Source organism: Pinus tabuliformis, chromosome Q, assembly GCF_031772625.1.
Source record: "Pinus tabuliformis cultivar Carrire ecotype Pingquan chromosome Q, CPIR1, whole genome shotgun sequence".
Classification (NCBI taxonomy): Eukaryota; Viridiplantae; Streptophyta; class Pinopsida; order Pinales; family Pinaceae; genus Pinus; species Pinus tabuliformis.
This window is the reverse complement of record NC_142296.1, coordinates 439,431,870-439,455,168: the sequence shown is the minus strand read 5'-3', so window position 1 is coordinate 439,455,168 and position 23,299 is coordinate 439,431,870. Positions and strand designations below refer to the sequence as shown.

The 23,299-nt window shown below is 36.3% G+C and overlaps 1 protein-coding gene across 2 annotated transcripts in view; it reads left to right on the top strand.

Moving 5' to 3' along the window:
- LOC149220103 (uncharacterized) overlaps positions 1–23,299 on the top strand; it is a 507,923-nt gene that overhangs the window by 116,392 nt on the left and 368,232 nt on the right. For both annotated transcript variants that reach the window (XM_089382726.1, XM_089382725.1), the window contains exon 3: positions 21,172–21,229. In XM_089382726.1, the coding sequence (XP_089238852.1) occupies positions 21,172–21,229 (58 nt within the window). The remainder of the gene's footprint in view (positions 1–21,171; positions 21,230–23,299) is intronic.

The following is a 23,299-nucleotide window of genomic DNA, read 5'->3' as shown; positions in this document are numbered from 1 at the left end:
AATATCGAATAATTCATGGGAACTAGAATGATCAATAGCCCATGTGAGTGAGGAGTATTCATCAACCTTAACATCATGGGAAGAACTTGGCTCGGGGTCAATAATCACCATTTGAATAGATTTATAGGCCAACTTGACAGGGATAAAAGGCATCTGATCATCATACATGTTAATGTTTGAAGGAGAAGGGATTATCTAAGGATCATCACAGACATCATAATCACAATTGACATACGTGATCATGTTAATTGTGTTGGTTGACTACAACATCTCAAGAGGAAGCAAGGGAAAAATGCCCATTAACAAAGAGTATTTGAACATCATTGATCCAATGATTTCAGTGATAGAAGGGGAATATACTCCAATTGGAACCAAATAGTTATTGTGGAAACACAATTTAGGCTGTAGAAGGTAAAATGATTAATAGTGACTATTTTACCCTAGTGGGGGAACATCATGATGTGAAATACGAACGACACAATAGCAGTCATGGAATAAAATCAACTTCACCTGAGCAGGAAGTTATAGTCTAATGGTGCATCAATGACCTTAAATTTGATTGGCAGCATTTCCCCGAGATCGATAGGAAAACTAGGAAAAACCCATTGAGGTTATAAGGTATGCCCATCAAAGGCCTTTAACACATACTTAGATGATGACAAATTCAGTGAACCTAGATCTTTCCAACATTTTGATGACATAATACAAGTAGATTCCCCCTTTTCCAAAGACTATCCAATGAACATGTTATCCAAATATGTTGACCATTATCAGGAAGGCCAAATGATGTGGAAGACATGGTTTCCATGATGATGAATCCAAGGTGATAAGATTCGAATCTAATGGATCCATTCCACCAATAGCAGTCAAGACTGCCTTACGTTGAATTAGGTAACTTTGTAAAACTTTTAGTGCAGACATACCAACAGGTGCTTGGGCTAGATCCTTGAGAATACTATAGTTGTGAATAGCCCTTGCATTAGGATTATGCATATTCTTACGAAGTGCACCTTTAGGAGGATGTAACATAGAGTTTAAAAATGGCTTTATCAAAATGAAGAATACCATCGAGTCATTAGGGGAGTTTTGAGGTCTAAAATGGGCCTCCTAAGGAAATTATAAAATAATAATGGAAATAATAAAAAAACATATTAGATTACATCATCAAATTTTAGAGGGAAAAAAAAAATCAACTCGTATTTTCAACTTATCTCCCTATGGGTTTACTCAAATTTCGATCGGAAACACTCATTGGATGCATAATTTGATTCCTCGTCCAAGGAGTATCCATCTTTCATACTTTCGATGGACCCTGCTACACGAAAAATGAGAAATACATGAAAAACATGATTGCAATCACATTTTTTCATGTATTTCTAATTTACTGTGTAGCAAGGTCCATCGAAAGTATGCAAAATGGGTACTCCTTGAATGAGGAATTGAATTTTGCATCCAACGAGTACTCCCGCTTGAAATTTGATTAAAACCTTAGGGAGATAAGTTGAAATTATGAGTTGAAAAAGTAGTTTTATTATTTTATATTTTTTAATCTTTTTACTTTTTTACTCCAAAAATGGTGAATCATCCCCCATGGTTGACATCATCATCTTGACTTCTATTGGTTCTTATAAAGTTTATTTTGGTTACACATTTTTTCTTAGGAGGCTCATTTTAGACCTAAAAATTCCCCTAATGGGAGAAGGCTTCACGAGTTTCGATGTGGTAGTACCATTCTTAGGATTCTCATAGTTATGTACTCTAGTCATGACATTGATTGGATGTTTCACTATGAAGATATGTTGTGTGGATGATCAGGCATTATGAGAAGTATTTCTCCCAATGCCCCCTTGCTATGGAGGTGGAGGGTTTGCAACCATATGTTGTTGTTGGGTTGGAAATGGATTTGTCAAGACAACAAGCTGACAATCAATGTTTGGCTGTGAGAAATAACAATGTATCTCATCCATCTAGGGAACACTCATGACTAATGTGGTCCTCCACACAAATCTTGCAAGGAAAAATATTCTTTTTATTTTATTCTCTGATGTCACCCCGAGTGGTCACTTGGTTTTGATGTGATCCTTGTTATATATTTAAAGGATTATTATATTTTTTTTCTTTTTATTCCCTCCTGGTTGCTAAGGATTCTTTGCAGGTGTGGACTGGACAGAGTTCACCTTATATGCTAGAATAAGAGCATTATGAGTTTGAGTGGTATGCCTAGTAGTTGGGGTACTAGAAGAGATGGACATTTGGCCCATCTGAGTGGTTAGATGGTCTATGTCTCATGAGGATATGGACCCCACTACACCATCAGTGTGGGATCCTGGCTTGCGATTCGATATGTCAATCGATGACTGAGGAGTGTTAGGAATGATTTCATATCTAGTACCCGCTTTAGAATAGATCAAGTTTAATTGATGGGAATGCATGATGGATTATGCCTCAGTTTATATGCCTACCTTAGCAACATCTTCAACAATCCTAGGCAAGAGGGACTTGGCAAACACTTCACGTAGAAACTCATAATGAAATTGGTTTGGAATAGGCTTCATCTCGTTCTCTACTCATGAATATGATAAAAAAATGTGGATGGAGGTGTCCTAAAGGAAGATAGTGAGTCTATTGTTTCTAGTTTCATACCTAACATGTAGTTGATAATGGTTAACAAAGTCCTGAGCTAAAGACATAAACTTGTCATAAGAGTTACTTGCTAGATCAATGTACCATTTAGTGGCACCATAGGTGAGATTCCATTAGAAAATACGCAACCTAATTCTATCATCCATGAAAGAGTTGGACGAGCACCATAAGTGGTAAGTGGTAATATGAGTTGTAAGGTCTTCACTAGGTTTACCCTCAAATTGGGGTATGTTTGTTGATAGTTTAGGTGGGAATGGGGGGCATGCGTGGTTGTGCTTTATGGGATCATTTATCAACTTTGAAAGATCAAATAGCATCAGGGTTGCCAAGAAGGTTGAGTTGAATAATGCCTGGGGGGGTAGGTTCCCCTTGTGACCCAAGTGGAGGAGGTGCTCCACCCATAACATGATTTCTAGTGGTGGTTTGAATTTAGGAAGTTGGTTGACTAGAGGTGTTAACTCTGGTTCCCATGTAAACATTGTGAAGGTTTAGTTACCCCATAGTGAATGCCCCTAGAAGCAAAAGTTTTCCCAAAAGGTTATTGACCTCTCAAACCAAAGGGTATGTCAAGAGGAGATGCTCTTGGACAAAAAGGTTGTCCAAAAATTTTGGTACCCTAAGGAATAAACATGGTATTATAGAAAGTCTCACCAAACCTTGGACATTCCAAGGAAATGACATAGTCCCTTGGAAAGTAGATCCCCCTAATGATTGATTACCCCAAGGTGATGTGAACCCACCAAAAACAAAAGTGCCCCTAGTTGAGCTAGGTAATGGCATGGAATTTTTATGAGGATTCCAAACAAATGGAAATCCACCATTGGGTTTGAATGAACTACCTATTGATATGTCAGAACTGACAGTGGACCCCATAAATGTATGTCTACAAGAAAGCATTCCCAATATGTCGGAACCCATGAGCATGCCCAAAGTGACCCCTAAAACATGTGTGTCTATGGTGGTGTAATGATTAAGTATATGTCTACAAGAAAGCAGACCCTCCTCGTGGGGAGAAAGACCTTCAGGGCGATGAGAAAAATGCAAACTAAACTCTATCATGGTGGAAGAAAAATATGTGTACACGCATAAAATAAATATCCTAAGGCTACTAGACATGAATAAATTGCACATGCTTATCAAATATAAGGAGAAAACATGTAAACCAAGATATCAAAGGGATATTCCTACATCTGGAGCTTGTTTAATCAATTAGCAAGTCAATTGTGAAGATATGGTTGGGATATTTACACTATCCTCTTTCTTAATGGCTCTTACATCTTGTGCAATTACCCTTAATTATGTGAGGGAACCATGTAGGAGAACTGACTGAGAATTGACCAATGTCTTCCCCAGATACAACAAGCGCATACAATTTGCCATGACCCATGTAAATTCCCTAAGATTATGTTCACTAAGGTTACCACATACAACTACCTAACCTGGGGGAACAATTATTAGTCAAATCTACATACAAATGCGGGGTATCGAGCCCAAAGCCTACTTAAGTAGACCCCTCGAGTATGCACATACCACATCATTAAGACCAAGTGAAGTGGGGTAAATCACTCCACTTGCCCAAATGTGACTTCATGATTGACCATTATGTTTAAAGAGCTTCCCAGGAAACATGCAACTGCAAATGGATTTCTTCTCCCTAAGTCAAGATTCTATTGTTTGTTTTGGTGGCCTTAGATAGTTTAACTCACCAACTTATTCCAAGGCCCTAAAACCTAAGATATTGTGGGTGTGATGATAGAGAAAAGAAAAGATGTCAAATTAATTTTTATTAATCGTTAATTTTAATGGTTGTTGTTTAAGTCAAGGGTAAATAACATGCAACTTTGGTGGTGATATGACTTGTGTTCAAAGAAAGTTGTGCAAAAAAATGATTATGCGATATTTCTCTTTCAATGAAACCTATTTATGGGAAGGCTAGATATTTCAAATGCAAGAATAAAGATAGTCCTTAAAACCCTGTCATTTATCATTCAAACATACAACAAATATCAGGATCACAAATGCAAGCAAACAATAAAAGAAACCAAAGGAAACACAAGGAAAACACACTCAAAAACAAAACCCTAATAGCAAGAAATCATGCATTCAAAGAAATTATTCAATAATTCACTGACACTCACAAGCAGATAAAAATGTGAAGGGTTACAAGAAAATGGTGGCAAAGAGGTATATAACCCCCAATATCTCTTCCAAGAATCAAACCCAAGAGTATTCAAAACCATACCAAAGAAGAAAAATCCACCTATTTGAGGTAGATCTAAGATTTTCAATTATAAGAAAAGATGCATGAATATCTGATATGAAGATGAACCACAACTACTTACAAATGAATGCAAGAAAACTAGAGAAATTGCAAGAGAAACCATGTCAAAAACCTTGGTTGGAGGCTTCAATGCTATGTCACAGAAGAAACCAGAGCATTGTTAATGGTAAACATTTCCTTGTTAGATCTGTAGAGGAGAAGTGAAAGGGTTAAGCCCAAATTTGAATTTTTCAGGAAAAAAGGGGCTTCAGATACAAGTTGTCCTATGACTCCTTTTCAATACACAAAAATGATAAAAGTAAACAAATGCTACTAAATAATCAAACAAATACCGTGAAAAAGGACCATTGGGACTTCCCTAGTGGAGCCACTAATTCTTCTTATGGAGATTTCACCTACATTGATAAAATACTTTGCACCCACAAGCCTTCCTAGGGCTTTTCACAAACAAAAATGCTTAAAAACCAACCAATACCAAGCACATGCATATGCAAATAAAGGAAATAGCAAGAGGAAAGAGTATGTGACACCTTCTACCGAGAGGCGGATGCTTATAGCATCTAGCAGGATAGTCCTTCAACCTAGTTTCTTTGTGTTAAATACCTGCATACAGATAACAAACTACCATATCCATCTTCAAAGTGATTCAGTTGATGGGTGATTGTTTGCTATTAATTGTGGAATGATTTAACTGTTGTTACTTGCAAGGTGACTTGATTGCCTTTACTCATAGATTGGTTTATTTCTGATTACCTACATATTTATTCACTTCCTATTATTTGCAGTGTGATTCAATTGTTGTTGCTTGTTTATTTCTTGTTACTTGCAGCATAGTTTAATTTTTGTTGCGGAGTGGTTTGATCATCAAATCCTTATAGAGTAGCTCATTTTTTGTTGCTTGCAAAGGATGAATTGCTTGCTTGCAGAGGATGAATTGCTAATGGGATAAGACTATGTTTTAAGTGTTATGGTTCCTGAGAATTTTTCCATAGATTAAATATATATATTACTCATGATGGATTGAAGTTTATATTACATTGAGTTCCTGTCTTTCTATCGTTTGAGTGAGATTTAATATGAAAGTGTGATTTTTCTAGCTACACGACCATTAGAACCACCAACATTAGAAAGGGATTTCAGGCCTACATAGAATTTGCATGTAACCTTGAAAAAAAAGATGACCCCCAGATTGATATTTAATGTGGAGTGTTGTTAATTGTCTTAAAAAAACATTTGTAGCATCCAACACTTATGAGATTATATCGCTACATAGTGGCTCAGTGATGCACCACGTCTCTAGGTAAAGGCTCAATGGAGTGATATGGAAGAGGAAAGTTGAGATTGAAGACCAAGTTTTTGGCCCTATTTCACTAGCTTGATGGCCAAGGGGGTGTTATTATGCTATCTTAATGCTTAGGAGAATGATACACTAAGTGAAAAGGTGCCACAAAGTAGATTGCGAGTGAAAATTTGATGTCAAGTTGTTGGGATGAGGCTCAAAGGGGGGAGGTATCTCTCCACTAAGGATCAAGTGAGCTACACACTATCATGAAAAGGCAAAAAATTGCAAGAAAAATCAAGTTAAATATTTTCTCTTTGTGTCAATTCACTAGTCTGAGGAGTTGTTAGGCTTATTGTATCATTGAACTAACCACTAGTGCTCCCATGTATCATTGGAATAAGAAATAGTTGTTAGTCAAGCTTAAAATCCTCCCTAAGGGGTCTTAGGATTCCCAAAATGTTGATCATAGCTAGGAGAATGTCATCCAGGCTTTGTAAGATGGATTAAGAGGCCTTTTATTAGGTGCACTCCTTAGATTCCTCCAAGCAACAAGGAACTAGGATGAATTGAGGGGGGTTGATGTAGTTGCTACAACAAGTGTTTTTGTTGTCTGAATCAATGGCCTTCCAATAACCAAAAATTGTATGATCTACTAGGTAAACGAAAAAATCAAATTCCAACTAGATAAGAAGCAGAGGAAGCATACCTGGTAATTTATGGTTTAATTTCATCACAACAATATGCATAAAGTAAACACGTATGAGTGATCTATATATTTATAATATTGTTATTCTCACCATTTTTTCATGCATATGTATTTTTAGAAAACTAATACGATTTTATAAATGTTCACCTTCCTTTATCTTTTGGGCTAAGCATTACAACATACTTTTTTTCCTGCAAAAATAAACGTGTATTCCCATTTATAGAGAAAAGAAAATACATTTTGTAAATACACAATTTTCATAGACATCCTGTATGGATCATCCCTAATCCATCTATGGCCATCTCAATACAAGAAAAATCATATGAGTGTACATAAAAGTATACTATCAGTCTAGTTCATTAAAAATATAACAAGAAAATAAATTCTTGTTTTGAAAAATCATTGTATCATGAAAATATACCCAAACAACAGTTTATAATATAATTCATACAAATGGTTATTGAGCAACAATATAGATATGAGTATATGCATAAATTAAAAAAGGTTCCCATCAACATAGTGTTGATGGAAATACTAAAACTGCTAAAGGCCACAAAACTCTATCACTATCCATAATCCCTAATCCATGAGTAGAACCTCTTTAGAAAATCGGGCAACGGTCCTGTTCCTCTCCTTTTTCAACAACGAAAGTGATAAGAGCACGACAAGCATGAACCTTAGCCCAATTGTTTGACCCCTGACCCAAACCCATATTTACATGAAAGTTATGGTTTTCATTTAGGTGAAGAACAAAACGCCCACCATGAGTGGGTTCATTCCCCTGAGATGCACCATCGAAAAATCCCCATGGCCTCGATTGATCAGGATCTTCAATGACAATAGGCCTACCGATTTGGGAAAACCACACCTGTGAAAAATGAGAAAGAATTGTCAGAACCTCTATTCCAGTTTTCCTGGGTACAAAGGAGAGTTCAAGAAAATCACCATATTGTGTGCTATCGAAATACCCCAGCTCAGGATCAGAGGGAGAGCATTATAGTCTTTTGTCTTCTTGTTCACCATCCACACCTCCAAGCAACCGAAAAGGATAAACAGACCACTGACAATGTAGCCCCCAAGAGATTTGCATGTATCCTAAAACTGAACAACAAAATGGCAGCGTATGAAGAGGTGTTTAATTGATTCCCCACTGGTCATACATAAAGCACACTAATCTGGTCCAATTTTATACCAACATTCTGTTATATCACACGTAGGAAACTTTCCCACCATGATAGCGCAAACTAATAATTTGGATTTTGTCGGGCACCTGGACTTCCACAAAAATACCCACCACTAGTCCATGGTTTGTTCCTGCACTGTCAAACTAAGACATAGATATCTAATCTTCGGAGTATATATACCATATGGAGCATATACCCATGCAAGCTCATCCACTCTACTACTGAGTCGGATGTGTGCAAAACGCAACACAACAATATAACACAATCATTCCACCCTAAGAATTTGAGTTAAGAATAGATTCCTTGCACCTTTCCATCCCAGTATCCACAGAGTAGTGCGATCAAGGGAATTGATATGTGCCAGGCAAGTAATTACCTGATCAACAAAAAAAAAAGTGGAAAAATAATATGTTCCTATAGACATCTAGGCCACAAATCATAACCAATGCGCAAACAATAGCCATTACCAACCTGCCACACTAAACCAGAAGCCACCGGATCGAAAAAGTGGAGAACTACCCCAAATATGACAGAGATATTATGTCTCGGCTTGATTGGATATCGCACCCAGTCTTCTAGTGACAAAGGAGCAACATATTTTTGAATAATCACCCGAGTCCAATGACTCTGGGAGGATAGAAGCCTCCACACACTTTTTGCAACAAGGGCTTTTGAGAATAGGAAAATATTTTTGAGTCCCCATACCCCAAGGAGTTTCGAAGTAGCCAACATGCTCCAACAAACCCAATACAATACAAATTGTTCCATCGATCTTGCCTACAGAAATTTGAAACACAACGTTTGGATTTTCTCCAAGATACCCCTAGGAATCTAAGCTAGAGAGATCCAATAAAACGGATTTGCTTCCATAACTGTTTTAACTAGTACTAGTCTGCCTACCCTAGACAACCACTAAAAACACCAAACATTGAGCCTTTTCTCCAACTTAGCCAATAGTCATTGCCAATAAAATTTAAAGTAAATGTTCATCTTTAAATGGAATTAGAGATACTTGAACCTAGAATCAAGCTTTAAGATTTCATAAGGGAAAATGGATCGAATATAGACAATCTCCTACTCCTCCAAATTATGAACAACAATGGAGGACTTCCTGACATTGATCACCATCCCTGTCGCAACACCAAATAATCTCATAATCTCAGCCAATTTAGTTATATCACAGCCTGATCCATTGCAGAAAATAAGGATGTCATTAACAAATAGAAGGTGTGTGATGGACACCAGTTGAACAACAACAACACCCTGAAATTCCCTTCGACAAACTGCATCCTTAATCATAAGAATGAGACCCTTAGAAACAAGAACAAATAATAGTGGGAATAAAGGGCACCCCTGATGAAGACCATGTTGTGCTTGAAAAAAATTGAGAGGCAGATTCATTTATCAAGACTACAAAGGAGTTAGGTTAAGTGTCCCATAATCCAATTTATGAAATGAATATTAAAGCCCACATGTGCAAGTAATCGAAAAAAGGACTAGTTGACTCTATCATATGCTTTAGATAAATCAATATTGAAAACAACACCCTTCAATTTCAGCAACTTTATACTTTGTGATCCCTCCTGGGCCACACCAATGGCCTCATGAATTTGATGCCCTTCTAAAAAACTGAATATTTCTTGAGATATGACCTTCGAGAAATATTTAATTTCCTCCCTCACCCTTTACCCAAGGATTTTGGAAAATAAATGAGACCCAAACGACTAGGAGGACCCCCATATCCCAAGATCACAAGTTGAGATCACAAGATGTGTAGGATATCTCCCTCACTCGAATCCCCAAAACAACCTAAGATCACAGAGGCACACAGGGAAGTATAGTCTAATGACCCAAAGGGCATAGTACAAGGGACATTTTGTAAAGGGGTAAGGATAGCAGAAATATAATTTTTTTCAAAAACCAAACCCAAAATAAAATGAATACCAATACTCAAAGAGTCCATACAAGAACCAATATGTAAATTTTTTTGAGATAGAGGTACCGAATTACTGGGATTCAAGGAGATCGCCAGAAATGGAGCATCTAGTGTCACAGACAACAATGAAGATGCAACTAATAAGGGTTCTGAATGAGAGAGCAAGATTAAACTTGGAATGGTAGATACATTGGTCACAGTGTCCTGAGCCTAGTTGTTGTCCATAGAAGGATCTCCCCGAGCAGCCCTTGAGGCCACCCCATTTATATTTTTCTTTTTTGAATTTTTCCCCTCATTTGATATACCCTTGAAAGAGAGATTACAATTACCCACCTGGTGAACAAGCTTATGGCATCTCTGACAATGAAAGGGTAGACCTTCATAATCCAAATCCTGAAGCCAACTCTCCCCTTTAACAATATCCATAGTGGCATGCAAATTTTTACGAAGGTCTAGGAAATCAAAACCCTAACAATAGACTTATCCCAAGATGCTAGAAAGGAGTAATCAACATCCAGAAAATGCCCCAGAGTATTGCCCAAGTTAGTGAAGCTATGATAATTCTACATGTTTGAGGGAAAACTTGGAAAACAAACCCACATTAGGATTTCATCCATCTTCTTCTCGTGGGTGTCAAAAAGAGGCATCTAGAATTTAAAGATCAACGGACCACACATCATTTGCAAATATGCATGCATCCTCCTTTATATTAAAGGACAATTAAATCCATCCCATGGCTAAGAGGAAAACATCAAGAGCCTCAGAAAAAACATGTGTGATGCACGTGTCATGCCACTCCATGATGGTGCCAAGTCGAAATTTTCGCACACAAGTGATTTCTCAGCCAAGACAACAAAATCAACCATTTCAAATTCGTACCCCACACATAGACTATACATCACAGGATTGAGGTGCCCCTTTAAGGCCTGAAGTTCCTTCTTGACTTTGGATGGAAGACCTGATACCCCTTCCTCCTTTATATCCTCATTAGAAATCTCATGCACTGATACTTTTAGCCCCAAACCAAGAGGAGGATCCACAACATGAGCTTCCTGATTGACAAAGGTTTGAGGAATTCCCCCCTCGCACGGGTGATTAGTTGGGATGTTTGAAGCCCCTGACATAAAACCCTCAACATAGTCAAAATTATTCAACTTTTGAGGTAAGAAAAAAGTGGAGGAGCCACCGCTCGAACCACGAGAAATAAAACCAACACCATTAAAACCCCCAAGAATCGGTTTGGATAGATCGAAAAACAACTCATTTGTAAAACTAAGGAAATACTAAGAAATAACTTTGATTGTTTCCACATGTGGAAACTCCAATGAGGAAGGAAAACCTACACAAGATGACACCTATGAAATAAACATTTAACAGACATGTGGCAATAGTTTGGACACCCCTATGTTAATTTGGAATCTCAGTGACAAATTCCCTCCTTTGGACAACCTTCCTCATCAAGAAAGACCCCTACTTTCCCTTCAAAGAACTTAATTTGGTTAAGGAAAAGTATTATTTTTAATGGAAAACCTACAAGTACACAAAAGTACAGGTCGACCTGGAGTCATAATTAGGTCTCCAAAGAAGCATATAAATACACATCAAGGCAACCTCCTTTGGACATCACATCAACACATCTTCTCTTCTCTCTCCTCTTGTGATTGGTTCATACAGGTCTATGATCAAGGAAGCCAAGCTCACAGGTTCGAAGGGAAGAAGGGTATTCTAAAATTTCTATGTTATCTCTTGTTTGGGTAGTCGTTGACCAAGTTTGACTTGGCATTTTGACTCACTTTGACTTGGAAAATTTCGATCTTAGGAGGCCGATTTTTTCTATTGAGGAACCAAAAAAATTTGGGCTACTTTGACTACTGATGACTATTGACTTTGACCATAGAAATATGAAGTTTACCACAGGAATTCTCTCTATTTTGACATAGTTGTTTTGGGACTGTTTTGACTTGACTTTGACCAACAAAAGAGGTCGAGTTTTCTGTGCCAGGATCGAACTTTTTGGAGCTAATTTGACCACTAAGTGTTGACTGGGTAAGGCATGATTTGTTGTTGTTGACTTTGATCAGATTTGACTTTTGGGCTCATATCTTGGACATTGGTTAGTGAATTGTTGGATAAGTCAAAGAATTGGCTTTGGCTCTTTATTGTTGAATTGGAACATTGTATCTCTTTGTTAAACATTTGATGACAATCTAATAGAAGAAGAATTTGAAAGGGTTCCCCCCCTTCTGGAGTTTTTTCCCTGGTATTTGACCAAATATTATGTCTCTTGTCATTGCTCTTGGATGTCTTCTATTGCATATTGGATTTATTGTTATATCTACAAAGATTTATTTTTTGTTTAAAAGTGATTACTAAATGAAGAAATAATTGGGCTAAGTGATTGTACTAAGCATAGAAAAATGGAAAATTAACATGGTGTCAAAGCTAAGGTGAAGATAAGCCCAAGGAAATAAGAGACTAAAGCAATCACCTTTGAAGGAATCTATTTGGAAGCAACCACCTAATCAAGATGTCCACCTCTTATTTCAAGGATACAGAAAAGTTGGGTGACTCATTAAATTTTGCTGCTTGGAAGATCAGGTTAGAAGTCATTTTTGATGATAATAATGTCATGGAATATGTGGAAGGAAAAATACCTGAGCCACTAGAAAATGCTCTTGTTGCTTCCAAGTCCAAATAAAAGAAAGGGAAGCTCAAAACCAACAAAATTCTTATTGATTCTTTGAAATATCATTTGCTTACTTATGTTGGAAAATTGAAGAAGTCTAAGGACATATATGCTAATATGGTTGGGATGTATAAGGTCAACAATTTGAATCACATCCTTTCCTTGAAGAATCAACTCAAGGACATCAAGATGAATAAGGGGGAATCTTTGCAATCCTATGGCATGAGGATATCCCAACTAAGGGATCAATTGCAGATAGTTGGTGAGCCTATATATGATAGAGAGTTGGTGTTGGTCACTCTTCAAGGTTTTCTTCCTATCTAGGAAACCTTCATCACTACTATAAGAAATAATGATAAGTTTCCATCTTTTGATGATATTTTTGGTAAGTGTACTCAAGAAGAACTAGGATGATATCAAGAGGGAGAATTCAAAAGCATGAAGAATGAGGGCCCTCCACATTTGTTGCACAAGACAAGAAGAGAAAAGGAAGAGGGAGACAATATTATTCAAGGAAGCTTGCCCCTGAATCAAAGGAATCCCATAGAAGAGGAAGGAGAATTGAATGCTTTAATTATCATAGACATGGCCATTATGCTTGAGACTGTCAAGAAAATAGAGATGCTCCAAGATCCAACTACAACAATAATCGTGGCTTCAACAACAACAAGTTCAATGACAAAAGAAGAGGAGATGATAGAAGAATAAGAGATGATAGAAGAAGAAGAGATGCTCTTGATGATCGTGAAGAAGGCCATCATCCTCAAAAGAGATCAAGGAACTCCAGGTGTGGAAATAATGTAGCTGCCACCCAATCTGAATATATTATTATTTCTGGAATTTCTAGTTCCTCTACTCTAGATTCATGTGATAGTTGGTTGGTAGACAGTGGGGCTTCTAGACGTTTCTATGGGTATCAAGAAGTCCTCCCAAATCTGGTTGAGAGGGAAACTAATCTAAAGATCATTCTTGGGGACAACTCTACATATCCAGTGAAGGGCTTTGGTTCTGGAAAATCTCATTTGGATTATGGGGAAACTGTTCTTCTTCATGATTTTATGTATGTTTTGGGATTAAAGAAGAACTTGGTATCTATATCTTCCTTGAAAGACAAAGGGATGAGAGTTTACTTCATAAGAGGAAAGGTCCTCACCTAGCCTATGGAATCTCGCATGAGGGATTAATTCACCTTGAGATCTTGAATTGAAGAACTCTATAGATTCAATGGAAGACCACTGCGAGCTATGCTACATGAAAACAATCATCAAAGTGAATTATGGCACCAAAGGTTTGCACATCTACATTATGAAGCCCTTTCCAAAGTTAGAAGGATAGTTTATGGGATGCCTGAAGTTCAAACTAGTCATGATGGAGTATGTTTAGGATGTGCCAGTGGAAAGAATTCAAGGGGGGTCATTCCCCTCCAGCAAAAGAAAGACTAGTGATATTCTTCAACTCATCAAGTCTAATCTATGCCATCCCATGCTGATAAAATCTCTGGGTGGCTATCTATAATATATAATATTTGTGGATGACTTCTCCTAAAAGACAAGGATATTCTACCTAAAGCATAAGGACGAAACATTTGATATGTTCTAGAACTTCAAGGCACTAATAAAGAATCAAACAAGGAAAAGGATCAAGGTCTTCAGGTTTGACAATGGTGGAGAATATACTTCTAATGAGTTCATTGACTTTGGCAAGAAGGTTGGAATTAAGAAGGAGACCACCGTACCCTATAATATCGACCAAAATGGTGTGGCTGAAAGAAAGAACATGTATATCATGGAATTTTCTCGAGCCATGTTGCATGATCAAAAACCGTCAAAGTACCTTTGGGGAGAAGCCACAAATACAATAGTCTATGTTAAAATTAGGGTTCCTCATCAAGCCTTGGGTGAAAATAATCTTGAAGAAGTGTTCACGTGTGTGAAGACCGATGTTGGACATTTGAGGATATTTGGCTGCCCCGTATATTTTCATGTGCTGAAGGACAAGAGGAAAAAGCTGGAAGCCACTGGAAAGAAGGTTCTTTTGTTGGATATTGTGATAATTCTAAATATTTTAGAATATACATGCTTGGTTAAAGGAATATAGAGTTTAGCAGGGATGTGGCATTCAATAAATATGCTGTCCTTGGAAAAGCAAGGGATATTCCTCCTCCTCCTCTTATTGAGAAGAAAGATGATAACATGGACCTTTTAGATGTCCCTTCTGTGCCTGAGCCAGATATTCTTGATGATCCCATGGAGCCTATGGACACCTTGGATCCTCCTCCAAGTGATCCCTTTACCAGGAAGAGACCCCTTTGGCCTTGTGATACCTTACAGGAAGCTGAAAGACATGCCATTTCCATAGGAACCTTTAGAGAAATCAAGAAGCCGTGTTGGTACCAGAGATATGATGTAGTTATGAGCATCATCATACAGGCCGAACCTCCCACCTTTGAAGAATCAATGAAAGAGTAGGTTTGGAAGGATGCCATGGCTAAATAATATGAGTCTATTATGAAGAATAATGTGTGGGATGTTGTTATGATACCCAAAGGAAAGTCTATAGTGATTTCGAAGTGGTTGTACAAGATCAAGCATAGAGCTTCTGGAAGTATTAAGAAATATGAGGCAAGGTTCATCGCTATAAATTTTTCCCAGAAAGAGGGAGAAGACTATGATGATACATTTGTACTTGTTTCTCGCTATATCACTATTAGGTCTATTGTTTCCATTGATACTAGTCAAGGATGGACCCTTCACCAGATGGATGTGAAGATGCATTTCTTCATGGCATAATATAGGAATAATTTTGTTGGGAAACCATTGGGCTTTGAAGTACAAGATAGGAAGACTCATGTTTGTAGGTTGAAGAAGGAACTTTATGGTTTGAAGCAAACCCCCATAGCTTGGTATGCCTGCATTGATAGTTACCTGGTGAAGCTTGGATTCACAATAAGTAATGCTGACACATTTCAACTGATTAGCAGATAGCAGATATACTCACCAAGGCTTTATTGAAAGGGAAGTTCTTAGACTTCAGAGAGAAACATTGACTGATAGAGGTGACCCTCTAAGGCAAGGGTCCTAATCAAGAACATTGAGTTATGATCTTCCCCCCTATTTGAGCTCACAGGGAGAGGAATTGACCTGGAGAGCTCATGGGGTTGAGGGAACTCTTGAAAATAATATAGGGTGTGATCCTTACCCCCGTGGTAAGTCGATCTCGCCTATTTTCACTGTAGGGTGCTTGTGTGTGTAATCCTTGTCATTTATGAAAATTTGGTATCTCCCCTACCATCAAGTCTAGGACTCGACAGAGTATACTGCAGCTGGCATCCTACCCACAAGCTAGGCTTGTTGGGATTGTTCCTCCCCATTTAGCCAATGGGTTGAGGTGATTAAGATAGGGTGTGATCCTTACCATTTAATGGTAAGTCGTATATTTCTCAAGTGAAGAGATGCAAACGTTCTACCACTTGAATCTTAAGGGTCTATATGGGAAGATCAACAAACAATAGGATAAAGTGTGACCCCTAAGTCGATCTTCCCTATTGTCATTAGATGATAGGATAAAGTGTGATCTTTAAGTCGATCTCGCCTATTGTCACTGGTCAATAGGATAGAGTGTGATCCTTACCCTTAAGTAATCTCACCTATTGTCCTTGGATAGAGGGTGGTAGCTTGAGCTCCCCTATGATGACAAATTCTTCTTCTTTAGATTTGAGAGTGTTCAAGAGATGATCAGAGATGAGAAAAGATGAGAAGAGATGAGATATGATTTGATTTGAGATGACGATATTCTTGATGCAAGTCGGAAATTTCTCCCTAGCTGAGAGGGGGTGATAATTTGGCAGCTTAGGGACAAATTCCCTCCTTTGGACAACCTTCCTCATCAAGAGAGACCCCTACTTTCCCTTGGAAGAATTTAATTTGGTCAAGGAAAAATATTATTTTTAGTGGAAAACCCACAAGTTCACAAAAGTACAAGTTGGCCTAAAGTCATAATTGGGTCTCCAAAGAAGCATATAAATAGACATCAAGACAACCTCATTTGGAAATCACACCAATGCATCTTCTCTTCTCTCTCCTCTTGTGATTGGTTTGTATAGGTCTGCAATCAAGGAAGTCAAGCTCACACATGTGAAGGGAAGAAGGGCATTCTGAAATTTTTGTGTTAAATTTTGTTTGAACAACCATTGACCAAGTTTGAATTAGCATTTGAATCACTTTGACTTGGAATTTTTTTATCTTAGGAGGCTGAGTTTTTCTATGGAGGAATTGAAATTTTCTGGGGTACTTTGACTATTGATGACCGTTGACTTTGACCACAGAAATCTGAAGTTGACCGCAGGGATTCTCTCTCCTTTGACTGAGTTGTTTTGGGACTGTTTTGAATTAACTTTGACCAACAAAAGAGGCCGAGTTTTCTACTACTAGGACCAAAATTTTTGGAGATTATTTTACAAGTAAACATTCATTGGTTAGGGCATGATTTGTTGCTTTTAACTATTATTGAATTTGACCAAATTTTACTTTTGGGCTCATCTCTTGGATATTGGTTAGTGAATTATTGGATAAGTCAAAGAATTGACGTTGACTCTTTATTGTTGAATTGGAACATTGTATCTCTCTATGAAACATTTGATGACAATCTAATAAAAGAAGAGTTTGAAAGGGTTTTCCGCTTCGTGGGGTTTTTTTCCTGGTCTTTAACCAAATATTGTGTCTCTTATCATTTCTCTTAGTTGTCTTCTATTGAATATTGGATTTGCAATTCTATCTAGAATTTCTTTCTGTCATTGGAAGATTTTTTATTTTATTTATTTTTAAGTGATTGCTAATTGAAGAAATAATTGCATTAAGTGATTGTACTAAGCATAGAATAGTGGAAAATTAACACCCTGGAAACCACACAACTAGGGTTCCAATTTAACCCATTCATGGGGTTCAAACCTGCACCCACAACCCAGAGGACTGTATGAAACCCCCGCTTGTATCCACCGCACTTCTTGAGAGGAACCCCTAATAGGGCTCACCATATCATAATCCACAACCTCCACATAAGCCAAAAGGACCACTTATATTCCCACCAAGTCAGTGACAACCAACATATCTAGACCCAGGAACCCAAAAAATCCACAAGCACGGTAAAAAAAACCCCATTTAAAAGTCACCACTAGGAAAATAAACTAACAATCACAAGATTCAGCCACACAAAAGCAACAAAAACAATAAAAAAAAACGGGTATAAACCCTTAACAAACCATTAAATGTCAAGAATGGGGATGTCTGCTAGTCATACTAGTAGAAAGGATTAAAAAACCCTACAAACCCTAGATGGAAACCCCATATGAAGACGTTTCCATTGCTCCACCTCCCTCTGATGTGAACCCCTCTTTTATGTTACTAGCATTACAACATACTTACTTGGGCAAGCAAGGTTTTATGTTGGGCCTAGAAAAAGCATGACAATTTTCCATTATCCCTTTAATTAACCCATTTGCATTGGTCATGAGTAGTGAGGTTCAATAATGAGTCAGTTGGATTGAAGAACCAAATTATGTTGTGAGTAGCCAATCATTTTTCATTCACTAGTCTATAGGGTTTCACGCAAAAGCACGACTTTTAACCTATAATAAAGAGTAAAACCCATTGGCCTACATATTCAAGTAAGAAATAAAAATGAAACATATATATTAATTTTGGGGAACAACACAAGAATTGGGTTGGAATTAATGGATCTTTTGGTTTTGGGTATCACTATGGAAATTATTTATGCTTTCTATCTTGGATGAACTTCACGATTAGTTGAGTTTGATAATCCCTAATTGTGTAATCCCTTGATTGTCTGTGTTTTCGAAGCTTCCCTTTGAACTCAAATCTTGGATTTACCAAAGTCATAACAATCTTATCCTATGGATAACCTCCCTTGAGCTGAAGGAGAGTTAGAAAAAAACGATAAGAGCGTTGGTGAGATTATAGTAGAACCCTTTGAGGTGAAATGGGTTTTTCACTTGAGCTTTGAGAATTTGGCTTAAGAAGTCCAAGATTTTGTAGTGATAGGACCAATATGTTGTGATTAAGGTTGTATTTTTGTGCACCCACTACTTTAATATGATTCATGAAGGTGTACTCCAATCTATGTTATTGCAACAAGCTTGGCCCTATGCTCAATTCATGGTGGGTTTTTATGGATGTCCAGGGTTAATGGATTTAAAAATTGCATAGTGTTTGTTTGATGCGGGTCTTTTATAATTTATATGTGGTTGGTTGCTTGGTTATCTATGAAGGTCTTCCATCTAAGGTTTGGTTGGTGAAAATCGGTTTGTTTAACGTCTTTGCCTTATTTGAAACCACTACAAAATAATGAAGCATATGTTGAGGTATTGCCAATTTACAAGGAGTTGTCAAGATCACATGCAAATGAAACATTTGATTCTTCTTGAATGGAGATTTCAATATTGTGCAATTATGTTTGGTGACTCTAGATATTCCATTCTCTCTTGTTTTAGTGGAATTTGGCACTATATGAGGTTTTTTTTCTTCAGTATTTATCCTTTGGAAAATACATTATGTTTTTTTATAAGGAGGTCAATAGTTTGTATACTTTTATTCATATGTGGAGGGATGAGATATTCATGAAACCATTTCTTAATGCATTTCTTCTTACCAAAGATGCAAATATTTTAGAGCTAGATTCATATTGATACCTTATTTCTATGTTAGTAGCATTAAGGAGGAGGACATGAGTGGCATTTTATATACCCTTCCATTTTTATTTAAAAAAAAATATGCAAATATATTTCTTCTTAATATAAGAATTATCATTTCAAAAAGGGTAAAGGTACATGGTATTTTGACACATCTATGCATTGTCAGATACCATTTCATGATGTATCTCATCTGTAAAATAAATTTTAGGAAAGGCTTTGGCAGAGATATGAATTCCTATGCAAGTCCAACCACGCGGCTCCCAATACCTTTTGTACCAATTTTTGATCATTGATTCTAGTAGAATAGGACCAGCATGATATCCTAACAAGTTATGTTTTTTCAAATTTTCATAGACAACAACATATTCCTAATTAATATCATTATTAGGTAATTTATCAAAAGGAATTTCAATACTTAGTGGATAATGTTTAGGCAAGTCCTCATCAAATTATTCATTCACACAATGATTCTTAGCTCATCCTCTTTGCATGGTTGTTCCTTGAGAGCTTCCAAAAATGTCATTGTTTGGCAATAGGGTGCCCATTATAGTGACCCCCTACTTTCATTATGGTAGGATAGGAGAGTTGATAAATACACTAGTATGTGGGCCATATTGGACCTAAGTAGTAAATTCCAATATATGGCTAATGGATTTAGTGTGACAAAAAATCTAAATTGGAAATTCTTATGATATCATAAACCATAAACCCTCATCCATTTACTCAAGGCACAACATTTATCAACCTAGTAAATGTTTATGTTAAAGATAGAAGATTTTAAAAATAGTTTTATATATTTATTGCTTGTAATTTTGATGAAATAAGATAGGAACACTCCTTGCATGAATTCTAATTAGTTAGGACAACATTATACACATCCAAACTATTAAATGCACATGCATAATAGCTAGTCAATACTAGGTAATATTTTTTTTTTGTAAGCTTGGTAGGACTACATTTTCAACATGTCTAATATATCACCCCGATCGGGCGAGGAATTGAACCTGTGACTTCACATCAAGGGGTGCCTTAACAAAGCACCCAATCACCGTCTATCCAAGACCCCGTAGACAATAGTAGGTAATATTAGTTTAGATAAAATATTATATTAAATAAATATTAGAAAACATAACATTATAAAAAAATTGTTTTATATTTTTTCCATGAACTACTTCTTTGGGGAAACCATCCATGTGTTTCCCCGCATTCCATGAATGACATCTAGGGTAAATTCCACTTCCTTTGGCATTTACAAATTTGGAATGGCAAGTCAAATCACTTGAACTAACCTTTTGGGATAGAAAGTTTGGTATTATATAAATGTGACAAAGGTAAAGGAATGGGACAATTTCACCTTTAAAAACCTTGATGGGGTGTAATTTTTCTTTAATTTATTGTTTTTTTAACCTAAAAAATATATAGTCACACAATTTTATATATGCAGTTTCATAAATTATCATCATAACTTAGTTTATAAAATTTCATCACTGGGATTTCTTTCATTTATAATTGTTTTGAACATTTATAATAATACTCATTACTAGTTCTACCTATGTATTTTCTTGATAGATATCCATCATAGCTTAGTTTGTAAAATCCCATCAGTTTGAAACTTTCATGAGGTGTGAATTTTCTATCATTTATTGTTTTGAAGTTGAACACTATACACATTAACAATTTAAGATATGTTTCTTGATAAATTGTCATCATAGCTTAGTTTTCCAATCCAATCTTTTGGCCTGTGCAGGTTCCTTGGTATTGGTATACTTTATTGGCATTTGTTGACTTGGAAGGAAGTTATCTTAGTATGTAAATTCACATTTGTATTCATTATATGTTTTAGTATATGAAAAGTTTTTTTAGAAAGTATAATCCAAAGTTATATGGTTTTTTATGTCATGTTGAAACGCAAAATCTCATTACTTATTCATCCATGGAACATTTATTGATGATAGAATAAAAAGTTAATTTAAGGACACATATCATTAGGTTTGTGCATGGATGAACTATATAATAGGCCTATCAAGACTTATAAAATGGTTATTAATGAAAATTTGGTTAGTAACATGCATCTTTAACAACATCATCTATATTCAATTAAATATCCAAATCAATCATGAACTAGATATGGAATTATTGCATTATAAATTACTTTATCCTATTGTTATTAGAAGGAGAAATCTTGTACCTCATTTTATAATGTTAAATATAAATAAATGAAATGGAAAATAAGACATACATAATATAATATATTACCCTATTTTCTACATAATTCATGTGATTTTGTGGCTATTCTTGGGGTATTTTCTTTAATTCCTAACTAGGTGATAATCCTAGGATCGTGGGAAAATAAAATATACAAGTGGTGAAATGAAGAGATTGAAATATAATTGCTAAAATCATGGGGTATTTTTCATTTCTCATTCTGAAATATTACACCATACTAAAACTAACTAACTAACTATATATATATATATATATATATATATAGAGAGAGAGAGAGAGAGAGAGAGAGAGAGAGAGAGAGAGAGAGAGAGAGAGAGAGAGAGAATAATATTTATCCATCTCATAGAAAATTCATCCTTGAAGTTATATTTAAATAATCTTCCACAAATTATTACAATGTCACATCATCAATACGACCATTCAAAATACATCTTAATGGGAAAAATAATTTCCTATTATAGAAGAGTGTTGTAGATACTGGGAAAAAATCCTTTGAAGGATAGAATAACCAAATATATGTTTCCCCTCCATGTGAAATCTTGAATCCTACTATTATCTGGGTTCATCTATTTTTAAGGATTAAAGTATACTTGTTTATGAGCAAAAGCATCCATGTTGTTACAAATGGAAATCAAAGCTCTATAGGATTCATTGGATATTTTCAAGCAAAGAATGTAAGATTGAGTATGTAAGTCTTGTAAATGGAATCTTATCATGACATGGTCATGGTGCATCCTCATTAGAAGATTAAGGATATGATTTAATAGTGTTTCAAATGTAAAATGACCATAAATATTTTGTAGCCTTTATAAATGACTTTGAAGAAAGATATTGCAACAATGGTTAGAAAATGTTGTAAGCAAATGTGATGAGGATAATTATAATTCTCCTATACCATGTAAGTGTGGGGTATGATATTCATAGGCTCCCACATATATCCCATGGGAAATTCTAATGTGCCCAAAAGATACACCTATTGTGAGTGCTATGGGATTTTCAAGAGAAGGTTAGAATTAGTGTTCCGGGCCAATGCTACATGCAACAACAAGAGTTGTGCATGACGTGGGGTGAAGTTGAGTTGCAACATTTCTCATTTTGAAGCATTTTGGAGAATGGAAGTATGGGATTGCAAAAATCAACAACTATTCAGTACAAAGATAGGTCCATATTATGGCTCCTAAGGGAAATTGTTGGTGACTTTTGAAGAGAATGGGTCATCTAAACTTGATGTATGATTTGATAATCCAATTCCAAAGGCTATTGACCTTGTTGGTCTATGTGAAGAAGATCATGGTTTCTTGTGTAGGAAAAATGAACTTCGATTAGGAAGTTCTGCTGCAGATGATATGGAAAAGCTAGTGATCAATGCATTGTTGAGACCCTATGACATTGTTTAGGATGTTAAAAAGTAAATTGTAGGCAACTTAGATTTTCATTCTACCTTAAAAAGTAAACTTGATATGTTGTCTAATATGTAATATCCCTTCCTAAAACACTTTTGGCTAAAGAAGGATTCACAATTTTGCATTTTTTGCTATTATGGGGGACCCATGTGTTTTTGGAAATAATATTTAGGAGAAGGGGAGGTTGAAATTACTTAGCTAGTGGAATGTGGGGGCCACCCCCTCATGAAATATGCACCCATTGGA